Source organism: Erigeron canadensis, chromosome 2 (genome assembly GCF_010389155.1).
Source record: "Erigeron canadensis isolate Cc75 chromosome 2, C_canadensis_v1, whole genome shotgun sequence".
NCBI classification, from domain to species: domain Eukaryota; kingdom Viridiplantae; phylum Streptophyta; class Magnoliopsida; order Asterales; family Asteraceae; genus Erigeron; species Erigeron canadensis.
Window position 1 is genome coordinate 18,663,484 of NC_057762.1, and position 14,492 is coordinate 18,677,975.

Sequence of the window (14,492 nt, forward strand, 5' to 3'; positions counted from 1 at the left end):
GTGATTAATATTATAGAATGAATCGGCATAGTGAAACCATTTGTCTACGATGACGAAGGAGAAATTTATATAGATACATAGATATAAATATATAGTGATAGATAGAAGAAGATATATTGATTGAAGATGACATGATAAATGAGGTGGGTTAATATATTTGGGTTTAGATTCTCATTTTGGGTTGTGTTGCATAGTCCGTGTGATAAAATAAAGAAGATAAAAGAAGCAAAAGAAATGAATAATTCTATAACTTTATTTTTGTTAGTGGAATTTAAGGTGGTTACACTACATAGCTAGTCGAGTAGTTCACTATATTATATAACCTTTTGGTCATAGTTGGTTACACTACATAACCTTTTGGTCATAGTTGGTTACACTCCCGTGCCATTATCCCTAACTTTATTTTTTGCTTAACCGGATGGAAACTTGAAGTAGCCGGTAACTTACATGATATAATCCATAAAACAAAGGTGGTTACGGTACATAGCTACTCGAGTAATTGGTTACATTACATAACCTTTTGGTCATAGTTGGTTACACTCCGGTGCCATTATCCCTTATTTTAAATGTCTAAAGTGAGGGATTTCCGACGAAAAAAATCGTCGGAAAATAAAACTTTCGTCGAAAAATTTGGTCAGTGGTTGTTTCCGATGAGGGTTTTTCAAACGGACCATTGTCGTCGGAAATTCATCGGTAAAGCCGTTTTTCTACGAATTTTCGACGAATTTTGTCGTCGCTGAAAGTTAGTTTTTTAGTAGTGTGATCAAACATAACTATACGCTTTGTTAGAAACTTAGAATGTTTGTCTTAGTGAATGCATTGAATAGTTACCACTACTCTGAAAGTACCATTAGCAAGTCACTAACCGTATTCGCCGGATCATTCTTATATGGTGCTATTTTGTTAAACAATCAATCTTTGTGTACGATTACTAGCAGTATGTACGTATTTATCAATTTCAGTTGGGTACGTTTAAGTGGATGCATGTGTCTAAACTAACTCAAGATCGATGGCCTACTAGTGTATATTTCATTTTAAGTTGGGATAATGGCATGCGAATGTAACCACCTATGACCAAATGGTTATGTAATGTAGTGACCTATTCAGGTGGCTATGTAATGTATGCACTTATGTTTTTTTGGCTATACTATGTAAGGTTCTTTTTATTTGGGTCAATCAATGTAAGAACCTATGTATTTTTTTTGGCTATACTATGTAAAGTCCGTACATATTTTACATAGTATATCCAAGAAAACATAAGTGCATACATTACATAGCCAAATGAATAGGTCACTACATTACATAACCATTCGGTCATATGTGGTTACATTTGTATGCCATTAAACCCTTTTAAGTTTGTCTAAGTGTTTTTAAGTTGTGTGCTTCTTTTAATAACCAACTGGGTTGGATCAGTGGTTAGAGCTCATGCCTCTGGCCTCTGGAAACAGAGGTCATGAGTTCGATCCTCATGCCCAGCAAGGCTGGAGGTCCTTTTCTACCTATGGTGAAACTTGGAAGCAGCCTCTCTACCTTTGGTAGGGGTAAGGCTGTCTATATATCAACCTCCCCCATACACCGTCGAAGACGGTATTGGGACCCAAAACCCGTAAAAGACGACATTAAGAGTTACTTACTTACTTATTTTGTCAAGTGTTTTTAACTTTAGATAGAGATAAAATTAAATAAATCTAAACCGTACCTAAAATCAGCTTTTCAGAATTAAGAGTTGAAAGCTGACCAAAAAGCATGTCAGATAGAGAAGGGCATAATCAGAGACAGATTACAACAATAACGCTGAAACTAATGACTAAATAAAAAGTTAATTAGCATCAAACATAAATTCTCTGTCAAAATCATGAAGAATATACCCTTCTGAAGAAGGCAAACTAGATAGAGCCCCTCTACATCCACCAAAAATATATATAAAACTAAGGTTACTATTCACTTTTTGTTTCTATACGTGGTACTAAAATATATATTTTTTTAATGTCCAATTGGCTTAATAATGTGTAGAAACTTTGATCATTATTTTTGACCTGTCAACTATCTAGAGTTCGAATCATTTAACACGGAAATTCAAGAACACAATTAGTCAAGAACGGACGAGCCTGTAAACCCTCCCTTGTCACTCGGATCGATCAAACGGCTCTACATAATGTATAATTGTCTAATATGGTACTAATTAATTATTAAGATAATAACCCAGGTGTTACATAATCTATGATTCTTTTTTATTGTAATCAATTAATTAACTTATTATCATAGAATATAAAAATGGTTTTATTCATTAAAATAAGTACACTAGTACCATAAATTCCTTCAGATTTTGTCTCTGTAGAGGGTTTAGTAAGTTGGATCTTTTTGCAATGGGAGGCATGTTCTATTGAGTTACAGTATTTATTAATTTATTTGTGTGATATCAATTTAAAATTTTTATTGTAATAAGCATATCTATCAATTGAGCTACACTTATTCTTTGTATCACTAAATGCTCCACGAATAGTTCAATCGCTAAAATCATTCAAATTCAAACATATTTTTGGGACTAATTCATCATATATTGGCATCTTAACTGATAGCAAAAGAAAAAGAGAAAGGAACTGCCAAGAAAAAGACCTCCAGCCTTTTTATCTGGCCTTTGTCAAGAGTACAGGATGTTTACCACTGATTAAAACCACCACGCTGCTTCCTTTTCATTGAGTGTTAATAAACTTGATATGTTTTGCTTTGTGTATTTAAGTGTTTTTAATAGCTATACAATTCTGCATCGTGATGCATTTCTAGCACTAATGGAGCAAATTTAAGTAATGTATTTGTCTCTCAATACCATTGCCCAAGACTAATTGAGTAGGATTTAGATCCCAACATATCAAGCAAAAAGATCTTTGCAAAATAACACATATATGACGTCATGAAAGACAACAATAATAGTATGAACAGCCGTGTTGAGTCTTGCGCAAAACAACCGTTTTAGATGAAAGTTGGTAAAGTATAGGGATAATGGAACGGGAATGTAACCAACTATGACTAAAAGGTTATGTAATGTAACTAACTACTCGACTAGTTATGTAGTGTAACCAACTTTGTTTTTTAGGTTATGTAATGTAAGCAACCGGATACAAAACAAGTTGCCGGTTACCACTTTTATTTGTAGAGTTTTGTTAATGACAACCCTAAGGGCTGTCAGTATTAGTTAATTTGATGCATTAAAATTTGTACTTTGTCTTGCGAAAATTCAGGGGGGCGGCTATTGATATATAAAATACTACTTTTTATGCATGTAATAAGCTGTTAATGACAACCCTTAGGGCTGTCATTATCATTTTCCTTATTTTTATGGGATAATGGCATCGGAGTGTAACCAACTATGACCAAAAGGTTATGTAATGTAACCAGTTACTCAACTAGCTATGTAGTGTAACCACCTTTGTTTGTTGGGTTATGTAATGTAAGCAACCGGATGGAAAACAAGTTGTCGGTTATCATTTTCATTTTTGAAGAACATCAACAGATTTTGGCGACAGTAAAGAACAGCAGCAGATTCTGGCGACATGATCAGACTTTTTTTTTAGCTTTTGCATCCTTTGTTGAGCCATTGCCATTCAGATTTTAACAATAGTTGTGAAATCTAATAAAGCAAACCCATTGAGGTATCTAATCATGGTATAGTGCGGTGATTAATATTATAGAATGAATCGGCGTGGTGAAACCATTTGTCTACGACGACGAAGGAGAGATTTATATAGATATAGACATATAGTGATAGATAGAAGGATATATTGATTGATGATATAATAAATCGGGTGGGTTAATATATTTGGTTTTACATTCCCATTTTGGGTTGTGTTTCATAGTCCGTATGATGAAATGAAGAAGGTTAATGAAGCAAAAGAAATGAATAATTCTATAACTTTATTTTTGTTAGTGGAATTACAAAGGTGGTTACACTACATTACATAACCTTTTAGTCATAGTTGGTTACACAACATAACATTTTTTTCATAGTTAATTACACTCTGGTGCCATTATCCCTAACTTTATTCTTGGCTTAACCGGATGGAAACTTGAAGTAGCCGTTAACTTACATGACATAACTCAAAAATCAAAGGTGGTTACACTAGATAGCTAATCGAGTAGTTGGTTACATTACATAACCTTTTGGTCATAGTTGGTTACACTCCGGTGACATTATCCCTAAAGAATACAACTAAAGCGATGAGTGATCTAATATGATTCCGCATAACATGTGTTAACGGTTTAAGGTAATTATCTAACGACCAATCCACACAATAAAAGAACACACAACCCATTTGGTTGATACCCCGGCCAATCCACACAATAAAGAACACCTTTTCTCATCGACAATGCAAAAAACCCAAGTGACTTTGAGCTATAATTTGAATTTCATAACCAGAAAAATCAAGACAAATCATCCAATGTGTTTTATCGTACAGAATCTACAAGTTATCAAATAGAGTAGTAAGTCGTATCTATAAAAAAGAATCACCCGGATCAAAAAAAAGAACTTTGTACATAATCTGACATTCAAGTAACAAGTTACCTATTCTATCTTTGTGTTGCAAACTAAGGATTGTCTATTCCGTTCAAAAGTCGCTGGCGTACCATTTTCTGTACATGGATTTCTTTTTTGGTTTTGTTCTCCGGATATGAAACTAAAACGTATATTTGACTAATTAGATATGAACACTTTTACCTAATGCATTGGTTTAATTATTCTCTGCATCACAGCTTTAAGCCACAGGTGTGCCGATCCCTGCTCAGCGTTTTCGGCTGAAAATTGAACATCAAAGAACATGAGAATAGTACTTAATGGCACTTCAATAAGCTGAGAGTAGCGATTTTGACCCAGCTACTCATGAATGATATCATTGGATCATAAATTGGCTAAAAGGGAAATTGGGCAGAATGGGTTGAACGGGTAAAACGAATTCAAGAGTTTGATAATAATTGACCTCAGGGGCGGATTAAGACATTTTGGGTAGTGGTGCCGAAAAAAAAAAATCATTGTCGAATGTTTAATTCTTCTCAGGGCTGGGCTCGTTCGTCTATTTGGGCCAAGATCAAGTATAAAATATATCGAAGTTCTATTGCCAAATCCGCCCAACTATCCCTCTTCCCCTTCAACCACCCCACCACCTTTCCATTTCTAGTTAGTAAAGCGCAGAAAAAAAGAAAAAAAAAAAAACTATTCCGAACCTTGTTTCTGAGTCTTTACTTCCTGTGACTTTGTACTCGGCTGATAGTAGATCATTCGGATGATTACCAGAGCGTGGTCCAAACTTATTATATGATGATAATAATCGAGAAAGAATCTCTTCAAGCTTTCCAGAATGCTCATCATGTCGGTCCATCTCAATAAGATCCTACAAAAGATCACCATATCAAAAGTTGAGAAAGTAATAAAGAGGGTGAGGCGTTTTGAGCAAATACCTGTGCAGCTTTATTTGAAAAAAGTGGTAAGAACTTATGGCGGCAATATAGGTTGAAAAGCGACGTGAAAATGATCAATATGAATGCCAGTGACGATCCAGTTCCAAAGTTTTTCATTCCAAAGATTATTGAAGCTACACTTTGCATCACTATTAAACCAAAAATTGCAGCATTATGTGCAACAGGCCAATAACTTCCATTTGTATTGTATCTCGTAATATATACATTCAGCATCTGTTAGTATCAAAAACGTCATCTTCTTGTCATCCATGTAGGTGAAACAAGGTAATGAGATATAACCACAAAATGTAATACGAACCTGATTTCTGTATACAAAATAGGCGAAGAAATAGTAGACAAGCAGGAAAGGTAATATCAAGGGTGCTAAAATGGAGAATGTGAATCCAAGGAGACTAAATAAAAGAACCCTTGGAACTTCAGTGTGGTATGGGAAAGTGTAGAGATCACCAAAGCCTTCTTTCCGCATTAAAATGACTTGAAAGATCCAATTAACAATAAGTACAAATGGTTGCATCAGTTCATACGCCAAACTTGCCCAACCTGAAGTCATAATGTAAGTCATAAAGAAGGGTGCCTGCAAAAAAGTTTGAAATAACGATTTGGGTAAGAGATTGTATCCACCAGTTAACAATACAAAGTGTGTATACAGTTTGATATATACTTTTAAAACTAGCATATCTTTGGAGGGATGTTGTTATATCACATTTTTCATCCCATTAACAAATAGTATTCAGAATTGGGAAACTAGGTATCCAGTATATAAGCTAAGGTTGGAACTTGGAATTTTCATCCAACAAGGTTGGTTGAATGATGCCAGTTCGTTGAGGTGTGATGCTTCTAAGTTCTAATATACAAAATGTAAGATGAAGAAGATGGTGAAATCCATTACTGTCACTCGTTACAATATTGCCTGTGGAGCGTCTGTTGTAAAGTCGGTTTGATAACATTATTAGTCTTGTATTCAAAGGAAATGATGCTCCATGACAGGGCATAAAGTCTAATTTGATTCTCATCATTTGATAGAAGGATTCAGAAATGCTGAATGACTTGTACTATATATATGCCATTAATCTTGTAACTTGGAAGAACATGTGACAGAATGTTGCGTAATGAAGAAAACGTACTTGTGAAACTATATGTTTTTATCATTTAATAAAACTGTACAACTGCCACAATCGCTAACTATAGCAACGAAAGAAGATTTGAAAATGATTAAGAAAAAACCTTACCTGGCCTGGAATCAAGTTTCCAAGTAGGGTAGCCATATCTTTGAGACCGGTAACAGTAAGTTTACTCATACGATCCCACCAAGTTCCTGTAAAAAGGTTGTAGAAGAAGATATTCCAAAAGAAGAATATTATAGCTTTGCAACAAGCACTCTTTTTCCTCCCACTGCGAGACACAGCTCCTTCGAGTGTAGCAAACATCATCATCACAGGCGGAACGAGTAGAACAAAACACATCAGTACCAGACTCGGTAGGTACCCCGAAATAATATTTGCGTACTGTCTGCAACATTCAAGAAACTAAGTTATTGATGGTATCATAGTTTTCTTAATATATTACAGCCATAAAAAATAATCAGATGATCCTAACGTTTCTGATATCCCCCTGAGGACTGGGAACATGTTCTCTAGCTTTTCGATATTGACGAGACCTTGAACTAATGTCGTAGGCAAGAGAAACCACAGGCTAAAGAGAATAGAGCCAATAAAAACTAATGTTTTACGGATCCAAAGCAATCTATGAGGAACACAAAGATTTGCCCAGAAAACATCATGTGGTTCTGGTGCAAAGTCTATGACCCATAACATAGGATCTTTTGATTGGATGGAGTGTGAAGCCACCATAGCAGCGTATCGGGTCCTAAAAAATACAAATGCAGCTGCGACTTCCTGTATTAACATAAGAAATCAGACAAGGATGACTATATCACTAGAAGCATACACCATTCGCAAGCGAAAGACAGATATGTATACCACAAATAGCTTGACATCACAATAACTTATGTTAGAGGTTGGGCAGGATGGATAAAAGCCAAAAAGGGTAACTTTTGGTATGGGTCAAAAAAGGGTTAGATGCATCTCTAACACAGACTTTTTTAAAGTTCAAGTAAACTGTCTACATGTGATCACAAAATGAGGCCTTTGACCTGGCTGTATCAAGGTGCAGTTAAGGTGCCCTGAAGGTACAAGTACCATCTGAGAAAAATATATAGATTAGCTAACGATGTGTGAGTTTCCCATTCAAAACTGTGAGAATGAAAAAATCAGAATTTTCACAAAAATGATTTAGGAAATAGGAAATACACTTTCAACATTTTATTTGACCCAATCAACCCACTCCACTGATTGATTTCATTTGAAGTTTGTTTTCATTGGATCTGTTGGACCTGTTAGAGATAGAATATTCCTCCAATTAGATGAACTAATCAGTAAATGGATCAACATTGCAATATCTAGATGCAAGAAGCAAAGTTATTAGTTAACAAAGTCAAATAAAAAATGAAGCATAGTTCGAAGTTAACAACGATGGGAATGATTTAGATGAAAAACTTCTAACCTGATCTTTCATGTCTTGTTTATCATCATGTTTACGTTTTTTGGTAGAACCTTCTGGCGTTTTAAAAGGAACCGGTATCCCTCCAATATGGCTACACCCCACTGTAATTGGTTGAGTAATTGGTTGGACATATTCATTTATAGGAGTCTCTGTGAGCACCTTATACATCTTCTCTGTTTCCATCTGAGTGACAAAGTCAATACCAAAGCTAAGAGTAAAAAACGATGATCAATATCGGGCCAATCCAGGCTAGGTTACGCTGTAACACTTTGCTGGCTAACTTCTTTATTTTGGAAAATAAAAAATTAAAAAATACAATTGTCCCATGAATGATAGCATATACATTAAAGAAATAAGATCGTCTAAGATAACATAGTGATTACAAACTTTTTTGGCTTTAAGAGAACACTTTGGTTAACTTTCACCCATACGGCCCATTTCAACAATTTCCTTTCAAGTTATTTCAGAGGTTGGATTTGTTAAAAGAAATCAAAATAAATAAATAAAACTTAATGGGACTAAATTGAATATTATGCAACATATGTCAAACAAATTTGATAGAACAACTAAATTTTAAAGAAAAAAAAAGATGCATCTGAACCATATGTTAGAGTGGAAAAATATCAGGACAAAAAAGAAATGCATACCATTAATCTCTGAACTGCACCAGATCGATAAACCATTTGGTGTGCAAGGTAGCTTGAATTATAATAATCGCTGAAGTGCTTTTTGACAGCTTCACTATATGATTCTCCTTCAGCCCATGGGATACCCCGAACAAGAACTGTGAAATGGCTTGGCTTTGTTGGATACCTGATTACTTGCTCTAGCCTCATCCTTGCGACATTCTTGAACTCCTGAGTTTTACACAAGGCTATTTATGAATAGAAAAATAGCAGTGGAAACCGTCCCAAATTTAACTATTCTTTAAAAGTACCGATTGCTTTTCTTTGTGAAACAGAGAAATTTGTTTGCAATGAAATCAATACAACATGGTTTCAAAAGTTAATCATCCATTTGTTCAACAATAGTATAGGGTTTATATCCTTACAATGTATAGAAGAGCATAAGCACATATAGATATCATATACAGGGCGAAGAAGTGAGCCCATAGCCTGAATGAAAAAGACGAATAATAAGGATACGAGTTAATGGGGAAATGATTTCAAACATTCAATTCAGCAGAGGACATGACAATATCCACCCGTACAAATGTATTGATTTTGCCTTGTGTTTTTATCTCAAGTTGGTCATATGAAGAACTATGGTCGAAAAGATCATTGAATTGACACAAGAGGGGGAAATTTCGACCTCAATAAATGCCTTAATTTTCCTTGTGTTTTTACTTCAATGGGTCATATAAAGAAGTTAGCTATTAAAAAGGAACGAATAAAAAAAGGCTGAAAGCTACCCAAAGTTTATAATTAGTGCATACAACCTCGTAAATCACTTTACCAAACACGTTTTTAACCATTACCAAACCAGACAGGCCCGGTTATCTGCCACCTCTATATATAGGAGAACGATATAACTCCTCTTATAGTCAAGGAGACAACATATATACGTATATATTTAGGTACATACATCCACAACCACAAACCATACCCTGTTGATCCTTCTTGAACATTTGCAATAGTGAATATGTCCATTTGTGACTCTGGAGTCCTCTGTTCTACACCTTGCCCAAACAAATTAACAGGAAGCACAATAAATATGCAAAGAACAGCAGCAACAGAAAAAATGCGTATGCTGCACAAATAACAAATATAAATTAAAATGACTCTATTATAATAGATTAAACATACGGCATTTCACAATGTTAAAGGATATTGAATGACAAAAACTTATTAAAGTTTCTTTCTCACCAGAAAACAATCATTCTGATGAATACAAGTCCATCTAAACCCCCGCAAGTATAGATATCATCATCTGTTGCTTCCCAAGCCTTGACTAACCATCCAGCAGAGGGGATAAGTCTATCAAAGAAATAATGATTCTTTTGGCCCGGCTGCAATTGAGCTAGCCTCTGCCCGAAATACACTTTCAAATTAATGGGTTGCTTCCTCAATATCGAATATAGTGACATAAACCCCACGCATATCACAATATTGAAACCGGCAGAAGTGAGTAATGCTGGTAGGATCATTTCTGACTCCTATTTACGTTACTGAACCGATATGTAATATCAAAGGCAATGCTTTGAAGCTCTTACTAATTATTACAAGATTCTGCTTCTTCTAATATAAAAGGCTAAAACCTGCATTAGTAACGAGAGATAATAATCTGAGTCTAATTAGTACTCATTTCTTTAATCATCAGAATCTTTGAAATACTCAAATACAATTACAAATACAAATACAAAATGTCAAGGCATATATTATGATTCTAAAAATTAGTCATTCAAATTATTTTTACAATATAATTATAACCCGATGCAAGCAATATTTCCTACAACGTGTTCTTATGTTCTTGTTATTTTAACGTTAAATATCCATAAAAATACGTGAAAAAGGATTAGAAAAGCTCAAACCCGTAACCTGATCTTATAATTGCAGAAATAAAGTGTGCAGACGATTCAAATAAACAAACCTGGTGATTCTGAACTTTGTAAACCAGATAATATCATTAATTCGAAAACATTGAGAGCAAAATTGTGAAAGAAATCAAAGGAGAACATGCACAAACAGAATTATGGGTTGGAAAATGAGATTGAGGGACAATTGTTTTTGTTAATTTACAAGGAAAAAAAAAAACAGAAATAATGGTTTTATTGGGTGGATTTTGTTATTCTATTATTTTTATTTTATTTTATTTTTTTTTGTAATTAAGCAAGATAATCGCGGGGAAATCATAATAACGTTCGAATATAGTTGGCTGTCCATTAACACATTAAACCAATAAAAAGTAATTATTAGAAAACCTTCATACTCGTAATAAATTAAATAACAAAATACATAACCATCCAACTATAGTTACATCTATATGTACAAGACCTTACGGATAAATACCATAAGAAAGACATATAACATGTAGCTATAGTTACATATATAAAACGTTACACGTCTAGCAGTCTGTTTCGTGGTATGTTTGGCAATCGAATATTGATGATCCAAGCACCCATTTCAGCACAGAAAACTTTCGTGAAACTGAAATCGAATTTTGATGATGATGGTTCGGGTTATAGTGATGATCAGAATGAAAAGTCTGTGTAAAGAGCTTCATCCTTTGCATTGAAACATGTAATGTTTCCTCTGAAAGATTCGCGAAACAAATTCTAAACCATCCGGGTTCGCTACAATGACACGATGATCCTGGAGAAATATTTATTTTAGTACTGGAAAGGATCTTGTTCCATAACTCAACTTCAGCTTCAAATGTGTTGGAAGTTAACAAATGTCTCATGTCGAACTACAAAACAATCCTGCATTGCTTTTGAGACATTGGATGCCTATACTTTTTAACTTAGAAACAAGCATTAGATGTCTTTTCTTCAATCTTATTGCATTTTCTTCCAAGTAATTCTTAATGAACTTTTTGTCTCCAAGGATGTTGGAGACAAGATGTTGAGTTTGAGATGACATGAGCCCAAAACTAGACATTCACGGATATGACCATTTCGTTATTTGAGTAAATCATTCCTACTCTGAATCCCTGAGACGCCCAAGTCTTTTGAGAGGCTATAAACAACATGTACAAGATTCTTAACCACCGAATCGTTGAGATTTCTTTTATGTGATGCTTCAAGTATACTTATGAAGCTTGGGGAACCAAAAACGGACGCTGAAAATATTTCGTCGCTCACTATGTGGATCGATTAATTTCTCCATGATGAAGTTCATAATAATATCGATTTCTTCTTGACTCATGGTTGTGCCCAAAGGGTTTGAAGAGTTTGTGATCAAAACCCCTTTGACATTATTAAGCTTCTGGGCATGTTTGTATGCTTCTTTTAATGCACTTTTAGTGATCCTAAAATGATTTGAACTTGAGCATTGGATTGGAACGATTTGTACTCCGGTTCGCCATTGTAAATCTTTATCATATCTATGTTGGAACCACCTTAAATGTGACCGTCACTTATCGTTTACCATTCGTGATATGATAATTGACAATAACTGAAATCCCTATGTCTAGTAAATATCTTTACTCTTAAAGATATATTATAGGGTTTTCCAGTAGATGATTGAAACTATAGGACTTATATTGCACATACTAAACACCAGGGGCTAAAGTTGTAAATGCTCTCTTTATAAATAGAGAGACATGTACAATATTTCTAAAGCTAATCTTGCACCCTCTTTGTGTGTATTTTTTCTCTCCATACTTATACCCATCTCTAAACAATCATCTCGTTTTGAGAACCCGACATCATTGACAATAATTATAATACCCTAAATTAATATGCATCTAAATATAAAACATAACTTAAAATATAATGTTAAGTTAAAAATAATATTATCTAATATTACGGCCTATTCGTTTTGTCAGTAAAACTATGTGAATTTGACATAATAAAACTCTTTAAAGAAATAGTGATAATAATAATAACTACGTGATAATTAGATAACTAATAATATAATAAATAGTTCAATCACCACGTTTATATAAATGGTTGTACTCGTGGTCTAATTACTAATTATTTAATTATAAATTAATGATGGTAATACAATGGATATATATTGTATTCAGAATTGGATAACAATAAAAAGTGAATCAAAATTAGTAACGTGATTATTTAGTAATTGTATATGACAATGATAAAATGATAATTAACAATAAAAACTTGTATGAAATAGGATTATGGTGGGTAAGAGAACAATAAATAAAATGACTAGACTTAACATCTATAATTAACCACATGAGTCTTGCTGAGTTGTAGTAATTTACGGATAGGAACAAAAAGAAAAGATAAGAATTTAACTAGGATCAACATGACAAGTTAGAAACAATCTTACATATAATTAGCCTATATAAATACAGACAAGTTAAATCCATCTTCTGCAAATACTGAGATAAAATATTAAGGGAAACCCTTAGGGCTATGTTTAAGGTGCACAAATTATTTGTATATTTACCATTAAAATCAGGGGACAGACTTTTAATATGGAAAATACTAGTTTTCTTATGCACGTTAAATACAGCCCTTTAGGGCTGTAGGGCTGTATTTAACATTTCCCAAATATTAAAGAGACTAGAGATAAAATATTAAAGAGAGATTTAGTATACAATTGATGCAGTGAAGGAGAAATCGGTTCTCGTACATCAATCGAATAAAAGAATAAAAGTATACTTTGAGGTAGGTTGCTTATTTTGTAACAATGATTTTCTTTAAACATCAAAATTCCATTCGATTTTTATAATACGTAGAGGTGTAAACTATCAGTGTGTTATTATGTTAAGACCAATAAAGATCAAAAATATGGATTTGTTTAAACCAAAATTTATAATTCTTATTTTGAATTAGCTAAATACAGCTTTTAGGGCTGTGTTTAAGGTGCATAAATTGTTTGTACATTTACCATGAAAATTAGGGGGCGGACTTTTAATATAGAAGGTACAAATTTTTTTATGTACGTTAAATACAGCTCTAAAGACTGTATATAACATTTTCCATTTTTATATATACTTTAACTTAATATGTAGATATCACAATTTCAATAATTAATGTAAGTCACTAACATATTATAGCATGATTCGTAAACTAAATTGTCGTCTTAAAACATAAAGATTTCGGGGTACAGAAGATCGAATAGTATGTCTTAATATTTCCTAAAAATAAGAACAATAAAATAAAATTAAAGATATTACATACTCTCTATTTAAATGTCTTTTGTGCTTATACATTTGTATTTCCGAGAGCAAGTACCCGCACGTTGTGGCGGTGAGATGGTGGGTGATACCTAGGTCATAGAGTATAATAGGTTATAGGAGTTGATATGTCATAGAGTATGATAGTCAAATGCCTTAGCCGTACGGGCTCCGCCCTCGGATTTAAAAATTTGTCGAAAGTAAATCGAATGACATCTCTAATGAAAGAACATGAAATTTTAAGAACACCCATACAACTTTTATAATTTATCGATATACGATTTTTGAGATAAAAGATTTTGAATGAATTGAAAGAATACATGATTTATGGAGGAGAGAGAAAAAAGATGATTGGTTGAGATTTGAGGAGAGAGAAAGAGTATTATAGTTATTTTAGATAAATATAGAATAAATAGGAGGGGCATTTTGGGAATGTACTTAAAATCAATATTGAAAATTTCAAGTTCAATGTTGAAAATTTAGGGAAAATCTGCTTTATAATATAGTATAAATTATATTCAATTCGGTGATCGCATTCCTTTGACGGTTCTTCAGTTTTTGCGATTCTTGTGATCAAGTTAAGGTACGGTATTCTAGGTGGTATTAGGATTTCTTCCAGTAAAATCTTTCTTCTCAAAACTTCGTATTAT

At 33.6% G+C, this 14,492-nt stretch overlaps 1 protein-coding gene and 1 pseudogene across 1 annotated transcript; both read right to left on the reverse strand.

Moving 5' to 3' along the window:
- Positions 1-4,778: 4,778 nt before the first annotated feature.
- Positions 4,779-10,182, reverse strand: LOC122587813 (CSC1-like protein RXW8). Its single transcript, XM_043759979.1, has 11 exons — positions 9,900-10,182; positions 9,640-9,783; positions 9,086-9,149; positions 8,682-8,891; positions 8,035-8,217; positions 7,069-7,367; positions 6,702-6,981; positions 5,771-6,046; positions 5,452-5,685; positions 5,218-5,384; positions 4,779-4,791 (listed from the first exon to the last, which is right to left on the reverse strand). Exons 1-11 carry the CDS (start codon positions 10,178-10,180, stop codon positions 4,779-4,781), a joined length of 2,151 nt encoding a protein of 716 aa, XP_043615914.1. The 5' UTR covers positions 10,181-10,182.
- Positions 10,183-11,097: 915 nt separating this feature from the next.
- LOC122587814 lies at positions 11,098-12,071 on the reverse strand (annotated as a pseudogene).
- Positions 12,072-14,492: the final 2,421 nt, after the last annotated feature.